General features: G+C 38.1%; 1 protein-coding gene across 1 annotated transcript in view; it reads right to left on the bottom strand.

The window, feature by feature from the left end:
• The window catches only part of MANBA (mannosidase beta), a 120068-nt gene that overhangs the window by 9103 nt on the left and 93157 nt on the right, over nt 1–17808 (bottom strand). The window contains exon 13 of the mRNA XM_032261603.1: nt 10637–10801. Coding sequence (XP_032117494.1) covers nt 10637–10801 — 165 coding nt within the window. The remainder of the gene's footprint in view (nt 1–10636; nt 10802–17808) is intronic.

Genomic DNA, 17808 nt, shown 5'->3' with positions numbered 1-17808 from the left:
CTTTGAGAAAATTACAGGGTTTAGTTTTGTTTTGGGTTTTTTTTTTTTAAGCAATTTGGATAAATTAGAACATTTAATTAGTATTGGGAATACATTATACTAGATCTGTCTGTAACTAGCCCCTTAGCATGAGAGAAGCTGTTGTCTGTAACAGCAGGTTTGTGTGGGAGGCTTGGTGTTTAATTACTGTAACAATGGGTGACAAAGGAAATAGGATGGTGTGAAAGGTTTGCTAATGATAATATAGGCCATAAAGAAAAACAAAGACTATTATTCCAGAACAAATGCTGTATGTAGTCTAAAACTAGCTTATTTTCGTTGATAAATTTTGCTAATATTTTCACAGCTATTTTTTTTGAGACAGAGTCTCGCTCTGTTGCTCAAGCTGGCATGCAATGGCGCAATCTCCACTTACTGCAACCTCTGTCTCCCAGGTTAAAGCGATTCTCCTGCCTCAGCTTCCCGAGTAGCTGGGATTACAGGCACGCACCACTGTGCCTGTATTTTTAGTAGAGATGGGGTTTCAGCACGTTGGTCAGGTTGGTCTTGAATTCCTGACCTTGTGATCTGCCTGCCTCAGCCTCCCAAAGTGCTGGGATTACAGGCGTGAGCCACTGTGCCTGGCTTCACAGCTATTTTTTTAAGAAAAACTTTTACTAGAAATAATTCTATATGAAAAATAACATTGGTATTACAAGTCTGATATCCAATCCCTAACACTTTTTTTCTAGTCAAACAGTTGTTTTGATGTCATGGTTTTTGATAAGGTAAGATTCTTATGAATGTAATTCCTTCGTTGTAGCAGAACGGATGGTAAATTGCAGCAATGAGACAAATGAATTTAGTTCTTGTTTAAGATAAACTAAAGAACTTCACACAGGACCCTTAATTACTGTCATCATCATTGAAAAATCAGTCTCTTTTATTGCTGCTGTTACAGACACATGAATCACATGCCCTTGGCCTGGAGTTGTGCTGAGGAGGGGCTCATAAATGGGCCACTGAGTAACACTGAGGAGAACCCAGAGAGATGGTCAGAGCAGCAAGGCTTTCAGTCAGAGAACAAGATGGCCTTAGAGTAGGGCTTGGGTTTTCAGAAGAAGAAAAAGAACAGTGCACGTGGCCACCAAAAGACTAAGCCAAGATGCTTTCCCATAAAAGCAAAAAAGCTCGGAAGGCTGACTAGTAAGGAAGTCATAGATGAGAGTATGACTTACATGAGTCACAGCCATCAAATTTCATAAAGGAAGCAAGAAGAAATTTTGGTCATTCAACAAATATTTATTAAGTACCTGCAGACTATGTTACATACGGGCACCCCACCCAGCAAAAAATGATACAGCCCACCCTATGGAGCTTATCAGATTGTGTAGAAGACAGGCCTTCATCAAAGAATCACCAAAGACAGGTAAACATTAAACAGTAACAATGCTAAGTAGGAGAGGTGTGCAATGTTGTTGGCCCAATGGTGGGGTAATTGGGCAGAGCTGTAGAGTGAGGATTGGCCTAAAAGAAGAGGAATGGGAAAAAGAAAGAGGGCAGAACCTTACAGAGTGGACAACATGCCATGGGAGGAGGATGTCAGGTTGGCTATGAATTTAAGGAAGGCCAAGAGGGCCTAAGCACAGGAAGCCGGAAGCAATGGAAGAGAGGCTGGTGAGAATCACAGGGGCTAGAGCTTGGAAGGCAGCATGTTGAAGGTGTTGGTGTGCATCCTGAAGGCAAATGGAAGTCACGAAAGGCTTTTAAACTAAAGGGTGATGTGACCAGATTTGCACTTCCAAAAGACGACTGAGACTACTGAAGGAAAAAAGGATTGCAAGGGGGCTAGGGTGAATTCAGGTAGACCATTTAGGCAAAAGATGGTATTAGCTATGAGCAGACAAAGAAACGCCTTCTCATTCAGAAACCAGACCACTAGGAACACAGCAGCAGAAGCAAGAAAATATTCTAAAGTAAGAATCTCACAAAACGAGCAACATTGGTGCCACCTCAAAATGACCATGGCCCCTATAAACATTTGAGTTTTCAGTCTCTAAGCTGTATCAATTTCAGCATTATGTGCAAGATATGTTTATTTCTATATATCCATTCAAACATTAATCTCCTCACTATAATTTACTTTTTCCTGGTTTAATAGATAAAACTTATTAGTCCCTTAGAATTTTCAAAATTTGAAAAAAGTTTTAAATGCAAGTGAGATTCCTAACCCTCGCTAGCAATGAAAAGAAAAGAGCGCTAAAGTGGCTCTATGTAGTAGCCTCTCTTACAGGAAATTAGCATGAAAGAGCATAACCAAGACTCTTGTGTGCTCCAGGCTCTGGCACAGTGTGGTACGCTCCACATACAGATGGTAGCATGCTAATAACATAGACCTGAATCTAACCAAACCAGGGGGTACCAGTCAAAGCTAATGAATGACACCTTTGTTCATAAAAATGCAGAAGGCTATTGCCCATTATACTTCTCAAGGGATGTTGTACAATCCTAGTTCTCTGGAAAATCTCTAGAACTTCCCCTTCCCCTTTAAAAACTGTACCTAAATTTACACATCCATGCATCCTTTCCTAAAAAGGGCAGTCTTTACACATAAGAGGGATAAATGCTTAGCCATTTTCTAGGTTACTCAGTCCACTGTTAGCAGACAAATCTATTTTAGTTTTAAAAGTATGCCTATTTGGCTGATGCAGCGGCTCAAGCCTGCAATCCCAGCACTTTGGGAGGCTGAGGCGGTGGATCATGAGGTCAGGAGATCGAGACCATCCTGGCTAACACAATGAAATTCCATTTCTACTAAAAACACAAAAAATATTAGCTGGGCATGGTGGCATGCGCCTGTAGTCCCAGCTACTTGTGAGGCTGCTGAGGCAGGAGAATCACTTGAACCCAGGCAGTGGAGGTTGCAGTGAGCCAAGATCGTGCCATTGCACTCCAGCCCGGTAACAGAGCAAGACTCTAAAAAAAAAAAAAAAAAAAAAAAGGCTATTTCTTTGCAGCTTGATTACACTTACTTTGTCTCCTAGGAGAGGCAAATAAATGGTATGGTGAAAAGAAATTGGATCAAGATACCAAGACTTAAGTCCCAATTCCAGCATTGGCACTGGTGGTTGTTAGCGGTCTTCCAAAACCCATAAACCTTTCCTCCAGAGAGTTGTAGCTGGACTACATTTTCCAGAAACACACCCCCAACCCGTGGGACTTGGAGTACCCATGTGACTTAGCTCTCTCAATATCTATATACTTTATTTAGTTAAATTATCCTGACACTAAGAATCTTCCAATAAAGCTGTTTTTAAAACCAAGATTTAACTCACATACCATAAAATTCATCGTTTTTAGAGGTTATAATTCATTGGTTTTTACCACAGTCATAAGGTTGTGCAATTCTTTCCACTATCTAGTTCCAGAATATTTTCATTGCCCCAAAAAGAAACACCATACTGGGAAGCAGTCACTCCCCATTCTTCCCTCTCCCCAGCTTCTGGAAACCACTTAATCTACTTCCTCTGTTCTGGGATTTGCCTATTCTGGACTTTTCACATAAATGGAATGATAAAATATGTGGCTTGTGACTGGCTTCCTTTTTACTTCTGAATAATATTTTATTGTATGGATATGCTACATTTTGCTTGTCTATTCATCAGCTGAAAAACTGTTATTTCCACTTTTTGGCTATTATGAAAAATGCTGCTATGAACATCCATGAACACGTTTTTGAGTGAACTTTTTTTTTTCCATTTTTTTGAGTATATATACCTAAGAGTAAAATTAGGTCATACGCTGGGTCATACGGTAAACTCTATGTCTAACTTTTTAAGGAATTAACAAACTGTTTACCACCATTTTACATTCCCATCAGCAACATATAAGGGTTCCAATTTCTCCACATCCTTGCCAATACTCATTATTTTCCTTTTTTAAAAAATTGTAGATATCATAGTAGATATAACTGGTATCTCACTGTAGTTTTTGATTTGCACTTTTCTAATAACTAATGATGTTGAGCTTCTTTACATGAGTTTACTCGTCATTTTCTTTAAAGAAGTGTTTATTCAAAGCCTTTGCCAATTTTTAAATTCAGTTGTCTTTTTCGTTATTGATTTCTAAGAGTTCTTTATGTATTCTGCATGCTAGGTCCCTATCAGACATATGATTTGTAAATTTTTTCTCCCATTCTGGGGATTATCTTTTCACTTTCTTGATAGTGTCTTTCGCCATATGAAAGGGGTTATTTTTGTTTTCTGTTTTTGATGAAGTATAATTTGTCTATTTTTTTTGTTAATTTCTTTGTTGTCAAATTCAAGAAACTGTTGCCTAACCAAAAGCCATGAAATTTACACCTAAGTTTCCTTCTAAGAGTTTTATAGTTTTAGCTATTGCATATAGATCCTTGATCCATTTTGAGTTAATTTTTGTATATGGTATGAGGTAGCAGTCTGAATTTATTCTCTTGCACGTGAATATCCAATTGTTCCAGCACCACTTGTCGAAAACGTGATTCTTCCTCCCATTTTATTCTTTTTACCATTTGAAATGTAAATTAGTACAGCCATTATGCAAAACAATATAGAGGTTCCCAAACTATTAAAAATAGAATTACCATATGATCCAGCAATTCCACTAGTGGGTATATATCGGAAGAAAATGAAATCAGTATGTTGAAGAGCTGTGCTCCCTTGTTCACTACAGCATTATTCACAATAGCCAAGATATGAAATCAACAGATGAGTAGATAAAGAAGATGTGGTACATATACACAATAGAATATGATCCAGCCTTAAAAATGAAGAAAATCCTGTCACTTGTGACAACATGGAAGAACCTGGAGGACATTATGTTAAGTGAAATAAGCCAGGCACTAGTGAAGCTATCTGGTCCTAAACTTTTCCTTTTAGAAGAAGGATTTTTTTGCTTGTTTGTTTGTTGTTATTGTTGTTGTTTTTACTAACTCACTCTCCATAGTTGTTTTAGGGCTATTCAGATTTTCTATTTCTTCTTGATTCAGTTTTCATGGGTTGTTTCTCTAGGAATTCATCCATTTCATCCAAATTACCTGATTTGTTGCCATATAATTGTGTCTAGTATTCTCTTATCACCTTATTCATTTCAGTTAAGGTGAGTAGTAATATTTCCCCTTTCATTCCTGATTTAGTAATTTGAGTGCCTTCTCTTTTTTCTTGGCCAGTCTAGTTAAAGGATTGTCAATTTTGTTGATCTATTCGAAAACCGACTTTTGGCTTCATTGGTTTTCTCCAGTGTTCTAATGAGGTCTTTATTTAATGTGCAAAATTTCTAATGTCTACTTTATTTAACTGCTGAAAATTACTGTTAACTATGTAACCAAACACCATTATTGCAACTGTGAAGGGATACAATATTACAGTTTAAAAAGCAGAAACCCTGCTCCATTCATCACCCTGAGTTCTTAGGCAAAATATTTAACTTTTCTGAGCTTCTGTTTCCTCATACATAAAATGGAAAGAGTGACATGGGTGTCTGGAGATAATGTGAGAATTAAATGACAAGATTTACAAGGGACTTCATGATCCAGGACCAGGCATTTAGTAGGTACCCATAGAAGGCTAAATATTTGCTTGATTGTTCAATTACATGATACCTATATAAACTCCTAATATATAATATACAATGTTAGTGGTCACTCTTTCTTTCCCCTCCTTTGCTCACTCTACTCTCATCTTAAAACTAAGTATGTCATTTTTTAAATTACATTTAAATTTTTAATTTCGAAAGCTTTTTCACAGATGTTTTATTTAGCATTTTTTAAGCATTATTACTCTCTGATACATGTGTCATTGTTCAAGAATATATTTTTAAATTATTGTTTTGTTGTTAAGTATGTCAACAGTAAAAAAGTAACTAGTGGCCAGGTATGGAGGCTCACGCCTGCAATTCCAGCACTTTGGGAGGCTGAGAAGGGCAGATCACTGAGGTCAGGAGTTCAAGACTATCCTGGCCAACATGGCAAAACCCCAGCCCTACTAAAATTAGCTGGGTGTTGTGGCACACGCCTGTTGTAGTCCCAGCTATTCTGGACACTGAGACAGGAGAATTTCTTGAATGCAGGAGGCGGAGGATCGCGCCACTGCACTCCAGCCTGGGTGACAGGGCTAGACTCCATCTCAAAAAAAAAAAAAAAGTAAAAGCTAAAAATTATATTTTACAACTCTATGGCTAGTCCACCTGTAATAACAATAACGTTCTCTGATATTCCTTTACTTAGGATGTCCCTATTGAGATCATTTTTTAAATTTAAATATAAGGATTCTCTAGATTATTATTAGAATGAGCAATTCAGTTTTGTTTTTGAGCCTGTCTTGTACCCGGTTGCGCTAAATGTATAATAGTTCTCTTTTGTGGAGACCTTAAAACCCTAAATTTGAACACATGTTCAATGATAATAAAGATGTAACAGAAACAAAACAAAGCTCAGTATGGCCTGGATCTTCCATCGTGTCTCAGTGCTACTTACCAAACAGATAACTATTCCAGGGCAGCAGGTATCATCAAAACCTGCGCCTACAGCATCACCTATCTTTTGTTGTTAGTTCTTATGATCAAGTTAGTTACAGCATGGGAAGATAAAATCGGCCCCTAAAGAAAATGAGTTTCTCAAGGACATCCCCAAGCCATCATTAGCTGTTCAGTAGACACGTGAAGAGCACTAGAGAAGGCTGTAAGCTAAGGGCTTCGTAATTAATGTCCTTGGGCTGGCCTACTCTCCTAGTAGCCAATAAGAGGGCATGCAGGTAGAGTAAGTCATCCAAAAGTTAGTTTAGACATTTTCATTTAGATAGTTGGTCCTCAAACTAGAGAGTGAGACCTGTGTAACACAGCTTAAGAAGGCGTGCTCATGTATACGGGCGATTTGGAATACAATGTAACAGGGCAAGTGGGGAGAGTAAAAGGTGAGGCAAGATTATCCTAGAATACTAGGAGAATTAATGAGATAGGAGCCCATATCTCTATGGCTATAAGATAAAGAGAAGATAGGGAAGGATTCTAAATGTGAAGAAATTTACTGCACAGCTTTCTCAGCTAAAACTTTGCTGACAGTTGCAAATATTCCTTAAACTGTCTAGAAAGTAGCACAAAGGCAAGCACTCTGTTCTTCAGAACAGTATGACAGACTATGAGAAAAAGAACAGGGGTGGGAGTAGGAACAGAGAAAATGGAACAGAGAAGGGCTTTATTTCTAATACACAGATTAAAGAGGACTGTTCTGAAATCAAAGTAACAAGGAAAAACTCTAAAACCCTAACATTTTCTGTCTGTATTCCAGTCAAGAGAATCTGACACTGAAAACAAAACAAAATAATCATAACCCTGATTTCTTTCATCACGGATCTCATCTAGTATGTTGGAAAGGGCCAAAATAGACACTAACAAGCCACAGGAGGAGAAGTCCAATTCTGAGCCAAAGCCTGAGAGGACACTAGCGCTCAACTCTCAGACAAAATCATCACCAACAAAAACTGGCGGTAAATAACTCCACTTGAATCACCAGTTCCTAACGATAGATCTTGAATGCTAATCAGTTCAAAAAAGACAAATTATTTGTCAGTTCTTAGAATATAGTTTTGAGGAACAGAATAAAGTTACAGTAATAAAACAGCTGGAAGGAGGAAATCCAGCATAAAAACAATAGCAGAAAATGTTTTTACACATACACACACACACAAAAATAATAATCAGCCTATTTCATATACCAAAATGCTTTAACAATATTATCTGTGAAAAAACTTAAAAGATAAAGTGCAACACTTTTCAAGGGACAGGTACCAGCATTGCCTTTAACCTTGCGTTCTGGTAAGTTCATGAATTACATACCACCCTGGCAAAACTGCCCTAACCTATAAGATTATGATAGAAACATTAAAATACTCCTAATCATATCATCAACTTCTAAAAAAGATTGTTCTTTCAGCTTACAGTTTCCTGCTTCAGCATCTATGATAGGGTTTGTGTCTTCATATAGGAGAACATTGATGAAGATGTGAGCATAAATTTGGATTAAAATCCATACATTTTAGATACTAAGATAGGAAAATGTAATTGTGATTATATTTTTAAAACCTTTCTATCTACTTCAGATCAAATTTATGATTGAGATTAGGCTTTTACCTCCTCTCTAAGAACTTCAAACAAGTATGGCAAAAACAGTAGGTAAATAAGCAGCTGCTTTAATGGAGTATAAGTGTGGTTACAGTTTAATGAACTAAAATAGGTGAATAAAAAAGGTAAAATGAATACATTATCCAAAATTCAGTTTGGCAGTTTCTTAAAAAGATAAACATGAAATCGTTGTATAACTCAGCAATTCCACTCACATATTTCTACCCTTTGAAAAGAAAATCTATGTCCACATGAAGATTTCTATATGAGTATTCATAACAGCATTATTCATAATTGTCAAAAGTGGAAACAATCCAAATGTCCATCAACAGATGAATCTGACGAATAGATATGCAAAACTGTATAACCATACAACTGAATATTATTTGGCAAGAAAAAGGAAATAAAGTACATGCTGTAACATGGATGACTTCAAAAACTTTATGCTAGGTGAAAGAAGCCAGATGCAAAACATCACATATTATATAATTCCATTTATATGAAATGTTGAAAAAGGGAAAATCTATAGAAACAGAATATGGATTTATAATATGTTTTCCTGCCGCTGAAGGTGGGAGTGTGAATGGGTACAAGGGATCTTTTTAGAATTATGGAAGTATTCCAAAATTGGACCATGGTGATGGTTGCACAACTCTATCAATATCACTTAACTGTACACTTAACATGTGAATTTTATGATATGTCCATCATACCTTGATAGAACTGTTTTTAAAATCCAGCAAGGTGCATGCTGTAACATTCACAAATCTTTTGATATACGCATACATCCATGTAACTACTACTCAGGTCAAGATAGAAAACAAAGCTCTCTTGTACCCTTTCTTAATCATTGCTCCTCACCCTCCTCCACAAGAGTAGTGAATACTACTATCATCTTGATTGTTTTTTCTAATCTATACTTTTTTCTATAATATACTTAAATTTCAATATAAAGGAAATCAACACAGTTATGTATCCTTTTATGTCTGGTTTCTTTTATTCAACATAATATCTGTGAGACTCATCCAAGCTGATGCTGGTTATCAGTGGCTTATTCTTTTTTTATTGCTGTGGAGTATTCCACTGTATGAATATACCACGGTTTGTTTATAGATTCTCCTGTTAAAGGACATTTAGATTGTTTGTACTTTGGAGCTATTGTGAATAATGCTGCTAGGAACATTATTTTAGATGTCCATTGGTGGACATATTAACTCATTTTTCTTAGGTGCATAGCCAGGAGCAGAAATGCTGATTCAAAAGGGAAGCAAACATTTAGCTGAGGTAGAAACTGCCATAACATTTTCCAAATGGTTAAACAAATTTAAACTCCTACTAACAACGTCTAAAATTTCCATCTGTTTCACTTCCTCAACAGTAGTTGGTATTGTCAATATTTTTAATTTTAGTCATTCTGCCAGGTGTATAGGGGTATCCTGGTATGGCTTTAATTTGCATGTTCTTGATTTAAAACAAGATTGGGCACACTTTCATACATTTATTGGCCCTTTGGATATCTTCTTTGGTGAAATGCCTGTTCAAGATTTTTATCCATTTTTAAATAAATTGTCTGGCTTTTTCTTATTGCTTTATTCTGAATACAAATCTTTTATCAAATATATAAATTAAAACTACTGGTCCCTAATCTGTGGCTTGCTTTTTCTCTATCTTAATGGTGTTTTTTATACTTAATGGTGTCCATAATTTCAATGGAGTATAATTTATCAATATTTCCTTTTCTAGTTAGTGTTTTTTATGTTCCATATAAAAATTCTTATCTATCCCCAAATTATGAAGCTATTACATGTATTCTCTTTATTATGGTACCTTTCACATTTGAGTCTTCAGTCATTGATCAAATGAAGTTTTTATAATTTATTCTTAATTTATTTTTTAGAGATGAGGGTTTTGATATTTTGCCCAGACTGGTCTCAGACTCCTGGGCTCAAATCAATCCTCCTTCCTCAGCCTCCCCAGTAGTTAGGACTACAGGTGTGTGCCACCATGCCCAACAATCAAATTAATTTGTATATATGGAATCAAGTTTCTTTCTTTTCCCATAAAAGTATCCATGTGTTACACACTACTTATTGATAAAATGAGTCTTCTTATACTGAATTGTGGTGGCATCGTAGCCATAAATCATGTGTCCATTATACAGGGATCTGTTTCTGGACTCTATTGTGTTTCGTTGTTCTATTTTATCCTTGGGAAATGTCACTGTCTTAATTATTAAACCTTTAGCGCAATCTTGAAGTAGGGAGTATTTTAATACACAATTTGTTTCAGAATTTTGTGAGCTGTTTTTGTAAGAGAGACAAATGCCAAAAATGAACTATCTTATATCCTATGTGTCATCATATATGTACTTCAAAGAAAATAAATTCCTTAACCAGTAGAATGAAAACCTGAATATTTTTCACCATATGAAGCCTACAAAATCTACATAATCTCTTACATTAACTGCAAGACCCTGTTCAAATCTAGAAAGAAAACAACTTACCTGAGTAAGGTAGATGGTATCTTTAAATGTGCGTAATGGATCTGTGCTTTGGGGGAGTTTGAAATGAAGTCCAGCCTGATGAAGCATTTGTTTGTTACCATCTGCGTGATGTTGTCGATGAAGTGAAAACTTGCTATTGAAAGACCAGTCCTCTGTAGATGAGACCTTTCAAATAAAGAATAAGAATTGGAAATCTGAAAGTTGGCAGTAAAACTACTTTTCTCTAAGTTCCTGACAAACCTGAAAGTACCCTATACACTGGAAGACAGCTCGAGGTGTGTTCTGCAGCTCCAGTTTCATAAATGTTTTCCCATCCTACTTGTTGTCAGTGAAGGACTAGCTTTGTGGAAAGTGGAATCACAAAACCAGGATTTGGTCCATAATATCCCCCCTTCCTCCAACTAAGAAAGTTATATTTTGGTATTTCTCTGAAGACCTTTGTTTTATGAAAACATATTCTTGGTTTTTGAGACATTCATTATATGTATTTTAAAATACCATTTCATCTACTTAAGTAAATATTTTATCTAGTATTCATTTGTCAAAACTTAATAATAGAATGCAATCAACACTCTCCTAAAACTGTTAAAATTCTTAAATAGGAATAAAACACCTATTACACTATAATGGAATATTATGAGAGTAAATGCTTTAGCATTTATACCGCTCATTGATTTCTCAGTGATTACTAAATGAAACTGACATACATATGTTTAATTTTTATATGGTTGAAGATGCAAACCAAATAATGCTACTCATCTCCCCTAAAAATCAATCTTTTATTTATTCTTTTTACTTTTATTCTTTTTTAAAATTGTTTTGACTTTTCTCATTTTTTTTAAAGAGACTTTCAAGGGTACTGCAAATCAAAAATCTTTTTTTTTAAGGCAGGTCCAACTTATAGGATCTTTATTTTATCCCTTTTATCCTAACTTAAAGGATCTTTCTTTTATCACCAGTTCAAAGTAAAAAAAAAAAAGGTTAAAAAACTCATATATATTGGATCATATCTTTCACAAAAAAAAAAGAAAAAGACAGTAATTCTGGCTTCTATGCCTGTAATTTAACACACTGTTAGAACTTAAGAAGCAAGACAATTGCTGGCTACATCTGAAAATATCCAGAGTTTGAATTCAAGTTACACAGACTGAAAAAACATACTCTGCCCCTCCACCCAAAAACTTGAAAACTAAAAAAGCTTAATCCCTGTTCATGAAGCATGACTTCTCATCCCCAGTACTCAAGCAACACATAGGCCTGTTACCTTAAAAGGAAAAGGTTATTCTTCAGGAACTGATTCATACCAAAATATAAGAAATGTACCTAGCTATACTAAATTTGGAAGTTTTTCCCAATTATAGATGTTTTTCCAAAATGCCACCACCAGAATTATTTAGAGAGTGCTTACAATTCCTATTATGTATTTAAAAGAGGTATTCACATTTACAATCATCTTGTACACATTTTAGATGTACATCCTTTATCAATAGTCTTCTTCCTAGTCTTCCTCCTTTTCATTTATTTTATTTATAGTTGTTATTTTATTTATTTATTTATTTATTTTTGAGACAGAGGCTTGCTCTGTCACCAGGCTGGAGTGGTGAAGAGATCTCGGCTCACTGCAACCTCCACCTCCTGGGTCCAAGCAATTCCCCTGCCTCAGCCTCCCAAGTAGCTGGGACTGCAGGCATGTGCCACCATGCCCAGCTAATTTTATGTATTTTAGTAGAGATGGTGTTTCACTATGTTGGCCAGGATGATCTCAATCTCCTGACCTCGTGATGCACCTGCTGCGGCCTCCCAAAGTGTTGGGATTACAGGTGTAAGCCACCACACCCAGCCTATGTTTATTACTTTTAATCGACACAGTAAGTGTACACATTTATGGGGTACCATGTATACCAATGTATACCTTATACATTGCATACAATTTGATACATGTATACAATGTATAATGATCAAATCAGGGTAATAAGTAAATTCATCACCTCAAACATTTATCATTTCTTTGTGTTGGGAACATTCAAAATTCTCTCTTCTAGCTATTTGAAAATATACAATAAATTATTATTAACTATACTTACCCCAAAGTGCTGTAGAACACTAGAACTTATTCTTCCCATCTAGCTATAATTTCGTGTCAATTAAACAACTTTTCTCTATTGCCTCTCCTCCACAACCCTTTCCACTCTCTAGTAATCACTATCCTACTCTACTTCTTTGAGCTCAACTTTTTTAGCTTTCACATAGATGTGTCCTTCCCCCTTTTCAAAGTCCGAAATACACCTTTGGGCCACACGGCCTTCTCATTTGTAATAATTTGAATCTATCCCATGATCAGTAAACCTGACCTTTACTTATATGGGAAGCTCTCCACCTTCTTATAACTATGGTTTGAAAATCTTTAAACTTTCAGCTATAATAATATTACCAGAAAGAACTGTAAAGGGCTAGGCAAAGTTTTAATTACATTAAGAATATTAACTTAGGGACGATCCAAGATGGCCGTTTAGGAACAGCTCAGGATTGCAGCTCCCAGTGAAAGCGCAGAGGGTGAGTGGACGCCGCGTTTTTATTGCCCACAGACTAGGAAATTCCCAGGCGGAGGTGCTCCACGGTCGCCAGCGTGGCTGTTTCGGCCAGCGCGGCTGTGCCGGCTGGCACCGCTGCTTTGCCCCGCGCGGCTGCTTTGTCGGTGCCCCGGAGCCGCGGTTCTCCGTACAAAATACACTGGTCCGGGGGCCCTTTTGGCTGGCGATTGGAGCCACGGGAAGTCGCCCGTACGCCGGTTCAAAAAGGGGACTGAGCAGATAACCAGGACAGTAGATTCCAGGGCAAAAAAAAAAAGCACAACAAACCTCAGTGCCACTGTTTAAGCCAGCGCAGTGAGTGGCCGCAGGGGAAAACAGACAGACCCCGGCGCCTCTTCAACAGGCGACTGGAACACCAACTTAAAAAAGGCTCTGAGGCAGGGAAACGGGCGATCAGGCTCGGCTGGCCCCACCCCCACAAAAGAACAGCAACCAGAAACGCTGGATTGAGAGTTTCACAGCAAGCGCAGCTGAACCCAGGACGGTCCAGCTCTGTGGGGGAGGGGCGTCCGCCATTACCGAGGCAGCACGCCATTGCCAAGGCAACCCGCCATTGCTGAGGCAGCCCGCCGTTGCCAAGGCAACCCGCCACAGCAGAGACTCCGCCCCAACAGAGGCGGGTCATCATCGCCAAAGCAGTTCTAACTACAACCATATAAACAGGACTGCAGGGAAGTTCACTGGGCAGCGGGGCGGAGCCCACAGCAGCTCAGCAAAGCTGCTAGAGGCTCACAGTGACTAGGCTGCCTCCTTGCTGGGCTGGGCAGGTCTGAAGGAAAGAAAAAAAAAAAGAAGGCGGCAGCATAACGGAAACTCATAAATAAAGCCCCAAATCCCTGGGACAAAGCACCTGGGAACAAAAAGCAGTTTATGAGTTCTGCTGCAGCAGACCTAAACCTACCTGCCCAGCAGCTCTGAATGAACAACAACAGAGCTCGCAGCTCACCATTTGAGCTCCTATAAAGAAGAGACCGTCTCCTCAAGCAGCTCCCTGACCCCTATATATCCAAAAAGACACCTCATAAAAGAGAGATCAGATTGACAAGGCGGGTATCCTTCTGGGACAAAGATAGCAGAAGAAGAAAACTGGTAACAACCCTTGCTGTTCAGCGGCTGCTGCAGGTGAACCCCAGGCAAGCAGGGCCTGGAGTGAACCTCAGCAGACCTACAGCAGAGGGGCCAGACTGTCAGAAGGAAAACCAAGAAACAGAAATAACCTCATCATCAACAAAAAGAACGTCAATCTGAAAGATTTGAGACCCAATCTGAAAGCCAGCAACTACAAAGTCGACAGGTGGATAAATCCTTAAAGATGGGAAGAAACCAGCGCAAAAAGGATGAAAACACCCGAAACCAGAACACCTCTCCTCCTAAAAGGGATCACAACTCCTCACCAGCAAGGGAACAAGGTTGGATGGAGAACGAGTGTGATGAAATGACAGAATCAGACTTCAGAAGGTGGGTAGTAAGAAACTTCTGTGAACTTAAAGAACATGTTCTAACCAAATGCAAAGAAACTAAGACCCTTGAAAAAAGATTTGATGAAATGCTAAAGAGAATGGACAAAATAGAAAGGAATATAAGTGAATTGATCGAGCTGAAAAACGCAACACGAGAACTTCGCAAAGCATGCACAAGTATCAACAGCCGAACGGACCAAGCAGAAGAAAGGATATCAGAGGTCGAACATCAACTCAATGAAATAAAACGGGAAGGCAAGACTGGAGAAAAAAGGGTAAAAAGGAATGAACAAAGTCTCCAAGAAATGTGGGACTATGTGAAAAGACCTAATCTACGTTTGATAGGCGTACCCGAATGCGACGAAGAGAATGAATCCAAGCTGGAAAATACTCTTCACGATATTATCCAGGAAAACTTCCCCAACCTAGCAAGGCAGGCAAACATTCAAGTCCAGGAAATACAGAGAACACCATAAAAATATTCGTCAAGAAGAGCAACCCCAAGACACATAATCGTCAGATTCACAAGGGTTGAAATGAAGGAGAAAATACTAAGGGCAGCCAGAGAGAAAGGTCGGGTTACCCATAAAGGGAAGCCCATCAGACTCACAGCAGAAACCCTACAAGCCAGAAGAGAGTGGGGGCCAATATTCAACATTCTTAAAGAAAAGAACTTTCAACCCAGAATCTCCTATCCAGCCAAACTAAGCTTCATAAGTGAAGGAAAAATAAAATCCTTTGGGAACATGCAAGTACTCAGAGATTTCATCACCACCAGGCCAGCTCTACAAGAGCTCCTGAAAGAGGCTCTACACATATAAAGGAACAACAAGTACCAGCTCAACTAAAGGGCAAAACAGCCAGCTAGCACCGAAATGGAAGTATCAAATTCACACATAACAATGTTAACCCTAAATGTAAATGGACTAAATGCCCCAATCAAAAGACACAGACTGGCAAATTGGATAAAAAGACAAAACCCATCGGTGTGCTGTATCCAGGAAACCCATCTCACACGCAAGGATACACAAAGGCTCAAAATAAAGGGATGGAGGAAGATTTACCAAGCAAATGGAGAGCAAAAAAAAGCAGGAGTTGCAATTCTCATCTCTGATAAATTAGACTTTAAAGCAACAAAGATCATAAGCGACAAAGAGGGACATCACATAATGGTAAAAGGATCAATGCAACAAGAAGAGTTAACGATCCTAAATATATACGCACCCAATACAGGAGCACCCAGATACATAAGGCAAGTTCTTAAAGACTTACAAAGAGACGTAGACTCCCCCACAATAATAGTGGGAGACTTTAACACCCCATTGTCAACATTAGACAGATCAACCAGACAGAAAATTAACAAGGATATCCAGGACTTGAACTCAGACCTGGACCAAGCAAACCTAATAGACATTTACAGAACTCTCCACCCCAAAGCCACAGAATATACATTCTTCTCAGCACCACATCACACTTACTCTAAAATTGACCACATAATTGGGAGTAAATCACTCCTCAGCAAATGCAAAAGAACGGAAATCGTAACAAACAGTCTCTCAGACCACAGTGCAATCAAGTTAGAACTCAGAATTCAAAAACTAACTCAGAACCGCACAGCTTCATGGAAACTGAACAACTTGCTATTGAATGCTGACTGGATAAACAATGAAATGAAGGCAGAAATAAAGATGTTCTTCGAAACCAACGAGAATGAAGACACAACATACCAGAATCTCTGGGACACATTTAAAGCAGTCTCTAGAGGAAAATATATAGCAATAAGTGCCCACATGAGAAGCAAGGAGAGATCAAAAATTGACACCCTATTGTCAAAACTGAAAGAGCTAGAGGAGCAAGATCAAAAAAACTCAAAGTCTAGCAGAAGACAAGAAATAGCTAAGATCAGAGCAGAACTGAAGGAGATAGAGACACAAAAAACCCTTCAAAAAAATCAATAAATCCAGGAGCTGGTTTTTTGAAAAGAACAACAAAATAGACAGACCACTAGCCAGATTAATAAAAAAGAAAAGAGAGAATAACCAAATTGATGCAATAAAAAACGATCAAGGGGATATCACCAGAGATTCCACAGAAATTCAAACCATCATCAGAGATTATTACAAACAACTCTATGCACACAAACTAATAAACCTGGAAGAAATGGATAAATTCCTGGACACTTGCCTCCTGCCAAGCCTAAACCGGGAAGAAGCCGAAACCCTGAACAGACCCATAACAAGGTCTGAAGTTGAGGCAGCAATTAAGAGCTTACCACCCAAAAAAAGCCCAGGTCCAGATGGGTTCACAGCTGAATTCTACCAGACATACAAAGAGGAGCTGGTACCATTTCTTCTGAAACTATTCCAAACAATACAAAAAGAGGGAATTCTTCCCAAATCATTTTATGAGACCAACATCATCCTCATTCCAAAACCCGGCAGAGACTCAACAAGAAAAGAAAACTTCAGGCCAATATCCATGATGAACATAGATGCAAAAATCTTCAATAAAATACTGACAAGCCGATTGCAACAGCACATCAAAAAGCTTATCCACCATGATCAAGTAGGCTTCACCCCGGGGATGCAAGGCTGGTTCAACATACGCAAGTCTATAAACGTAATTCACCACATAAACAGAACCAAAGACAAAAACCACATGATTATCTCAATTGATGCAGAGAAGGCCTTTGACAAAATTCAACAGCCCTTTATGCTAAAAACACTCAATAAGCTAGGTATCGATGGAACGTATCTCAAAATAATAAAAGCTATTTATGACAAACCAACAGCCAATATCATACTGAATGGGCTAAAACTGGAAGCATTCCCCTTGAAATGTGGCACCAGACAAGGATGCCCTCTCTCACCACTGCTATTCAATATACTATTAGAAGTTCTAGCCAGAGCAATCAGGCAAGAAAAGAAATAAAGGGCATTCAAATAGGAAAGGAGGAAGTCAAATTGTCTCTATTTGCAGACGACATGATTGTATATCTAGAAGACCCCATCGTCTCAGCCCCAAACCTCCTGAAACTGATAAGCAAGTTCAGCAAAGTCTCAGGATACAAAATCAATGTGCAAAAATCACATGCATTCCTATACACCAATAACAGACTTAA

This window comes from Sapajus apella, unplaced genomic scaffold (assembly GCF_009761245.1).
Source record: "Sapajus apella isolate SASKATOON/1434 unplaced genomic scaffold, GSC_monkey_1.0 scaffold124, whole genome shotgun sequence".
Lineage (NCBI taxonomy): Eukaryota > Metazoa > Chordata > Mammalia > Primates > Cebidae > Sapajus > Sapajus apella.
The sequence above is the reverse complement of the archived record's forward strand: the minus strand, read 5'-3'. Positions and strand labels throughout refer to the sequence as shown.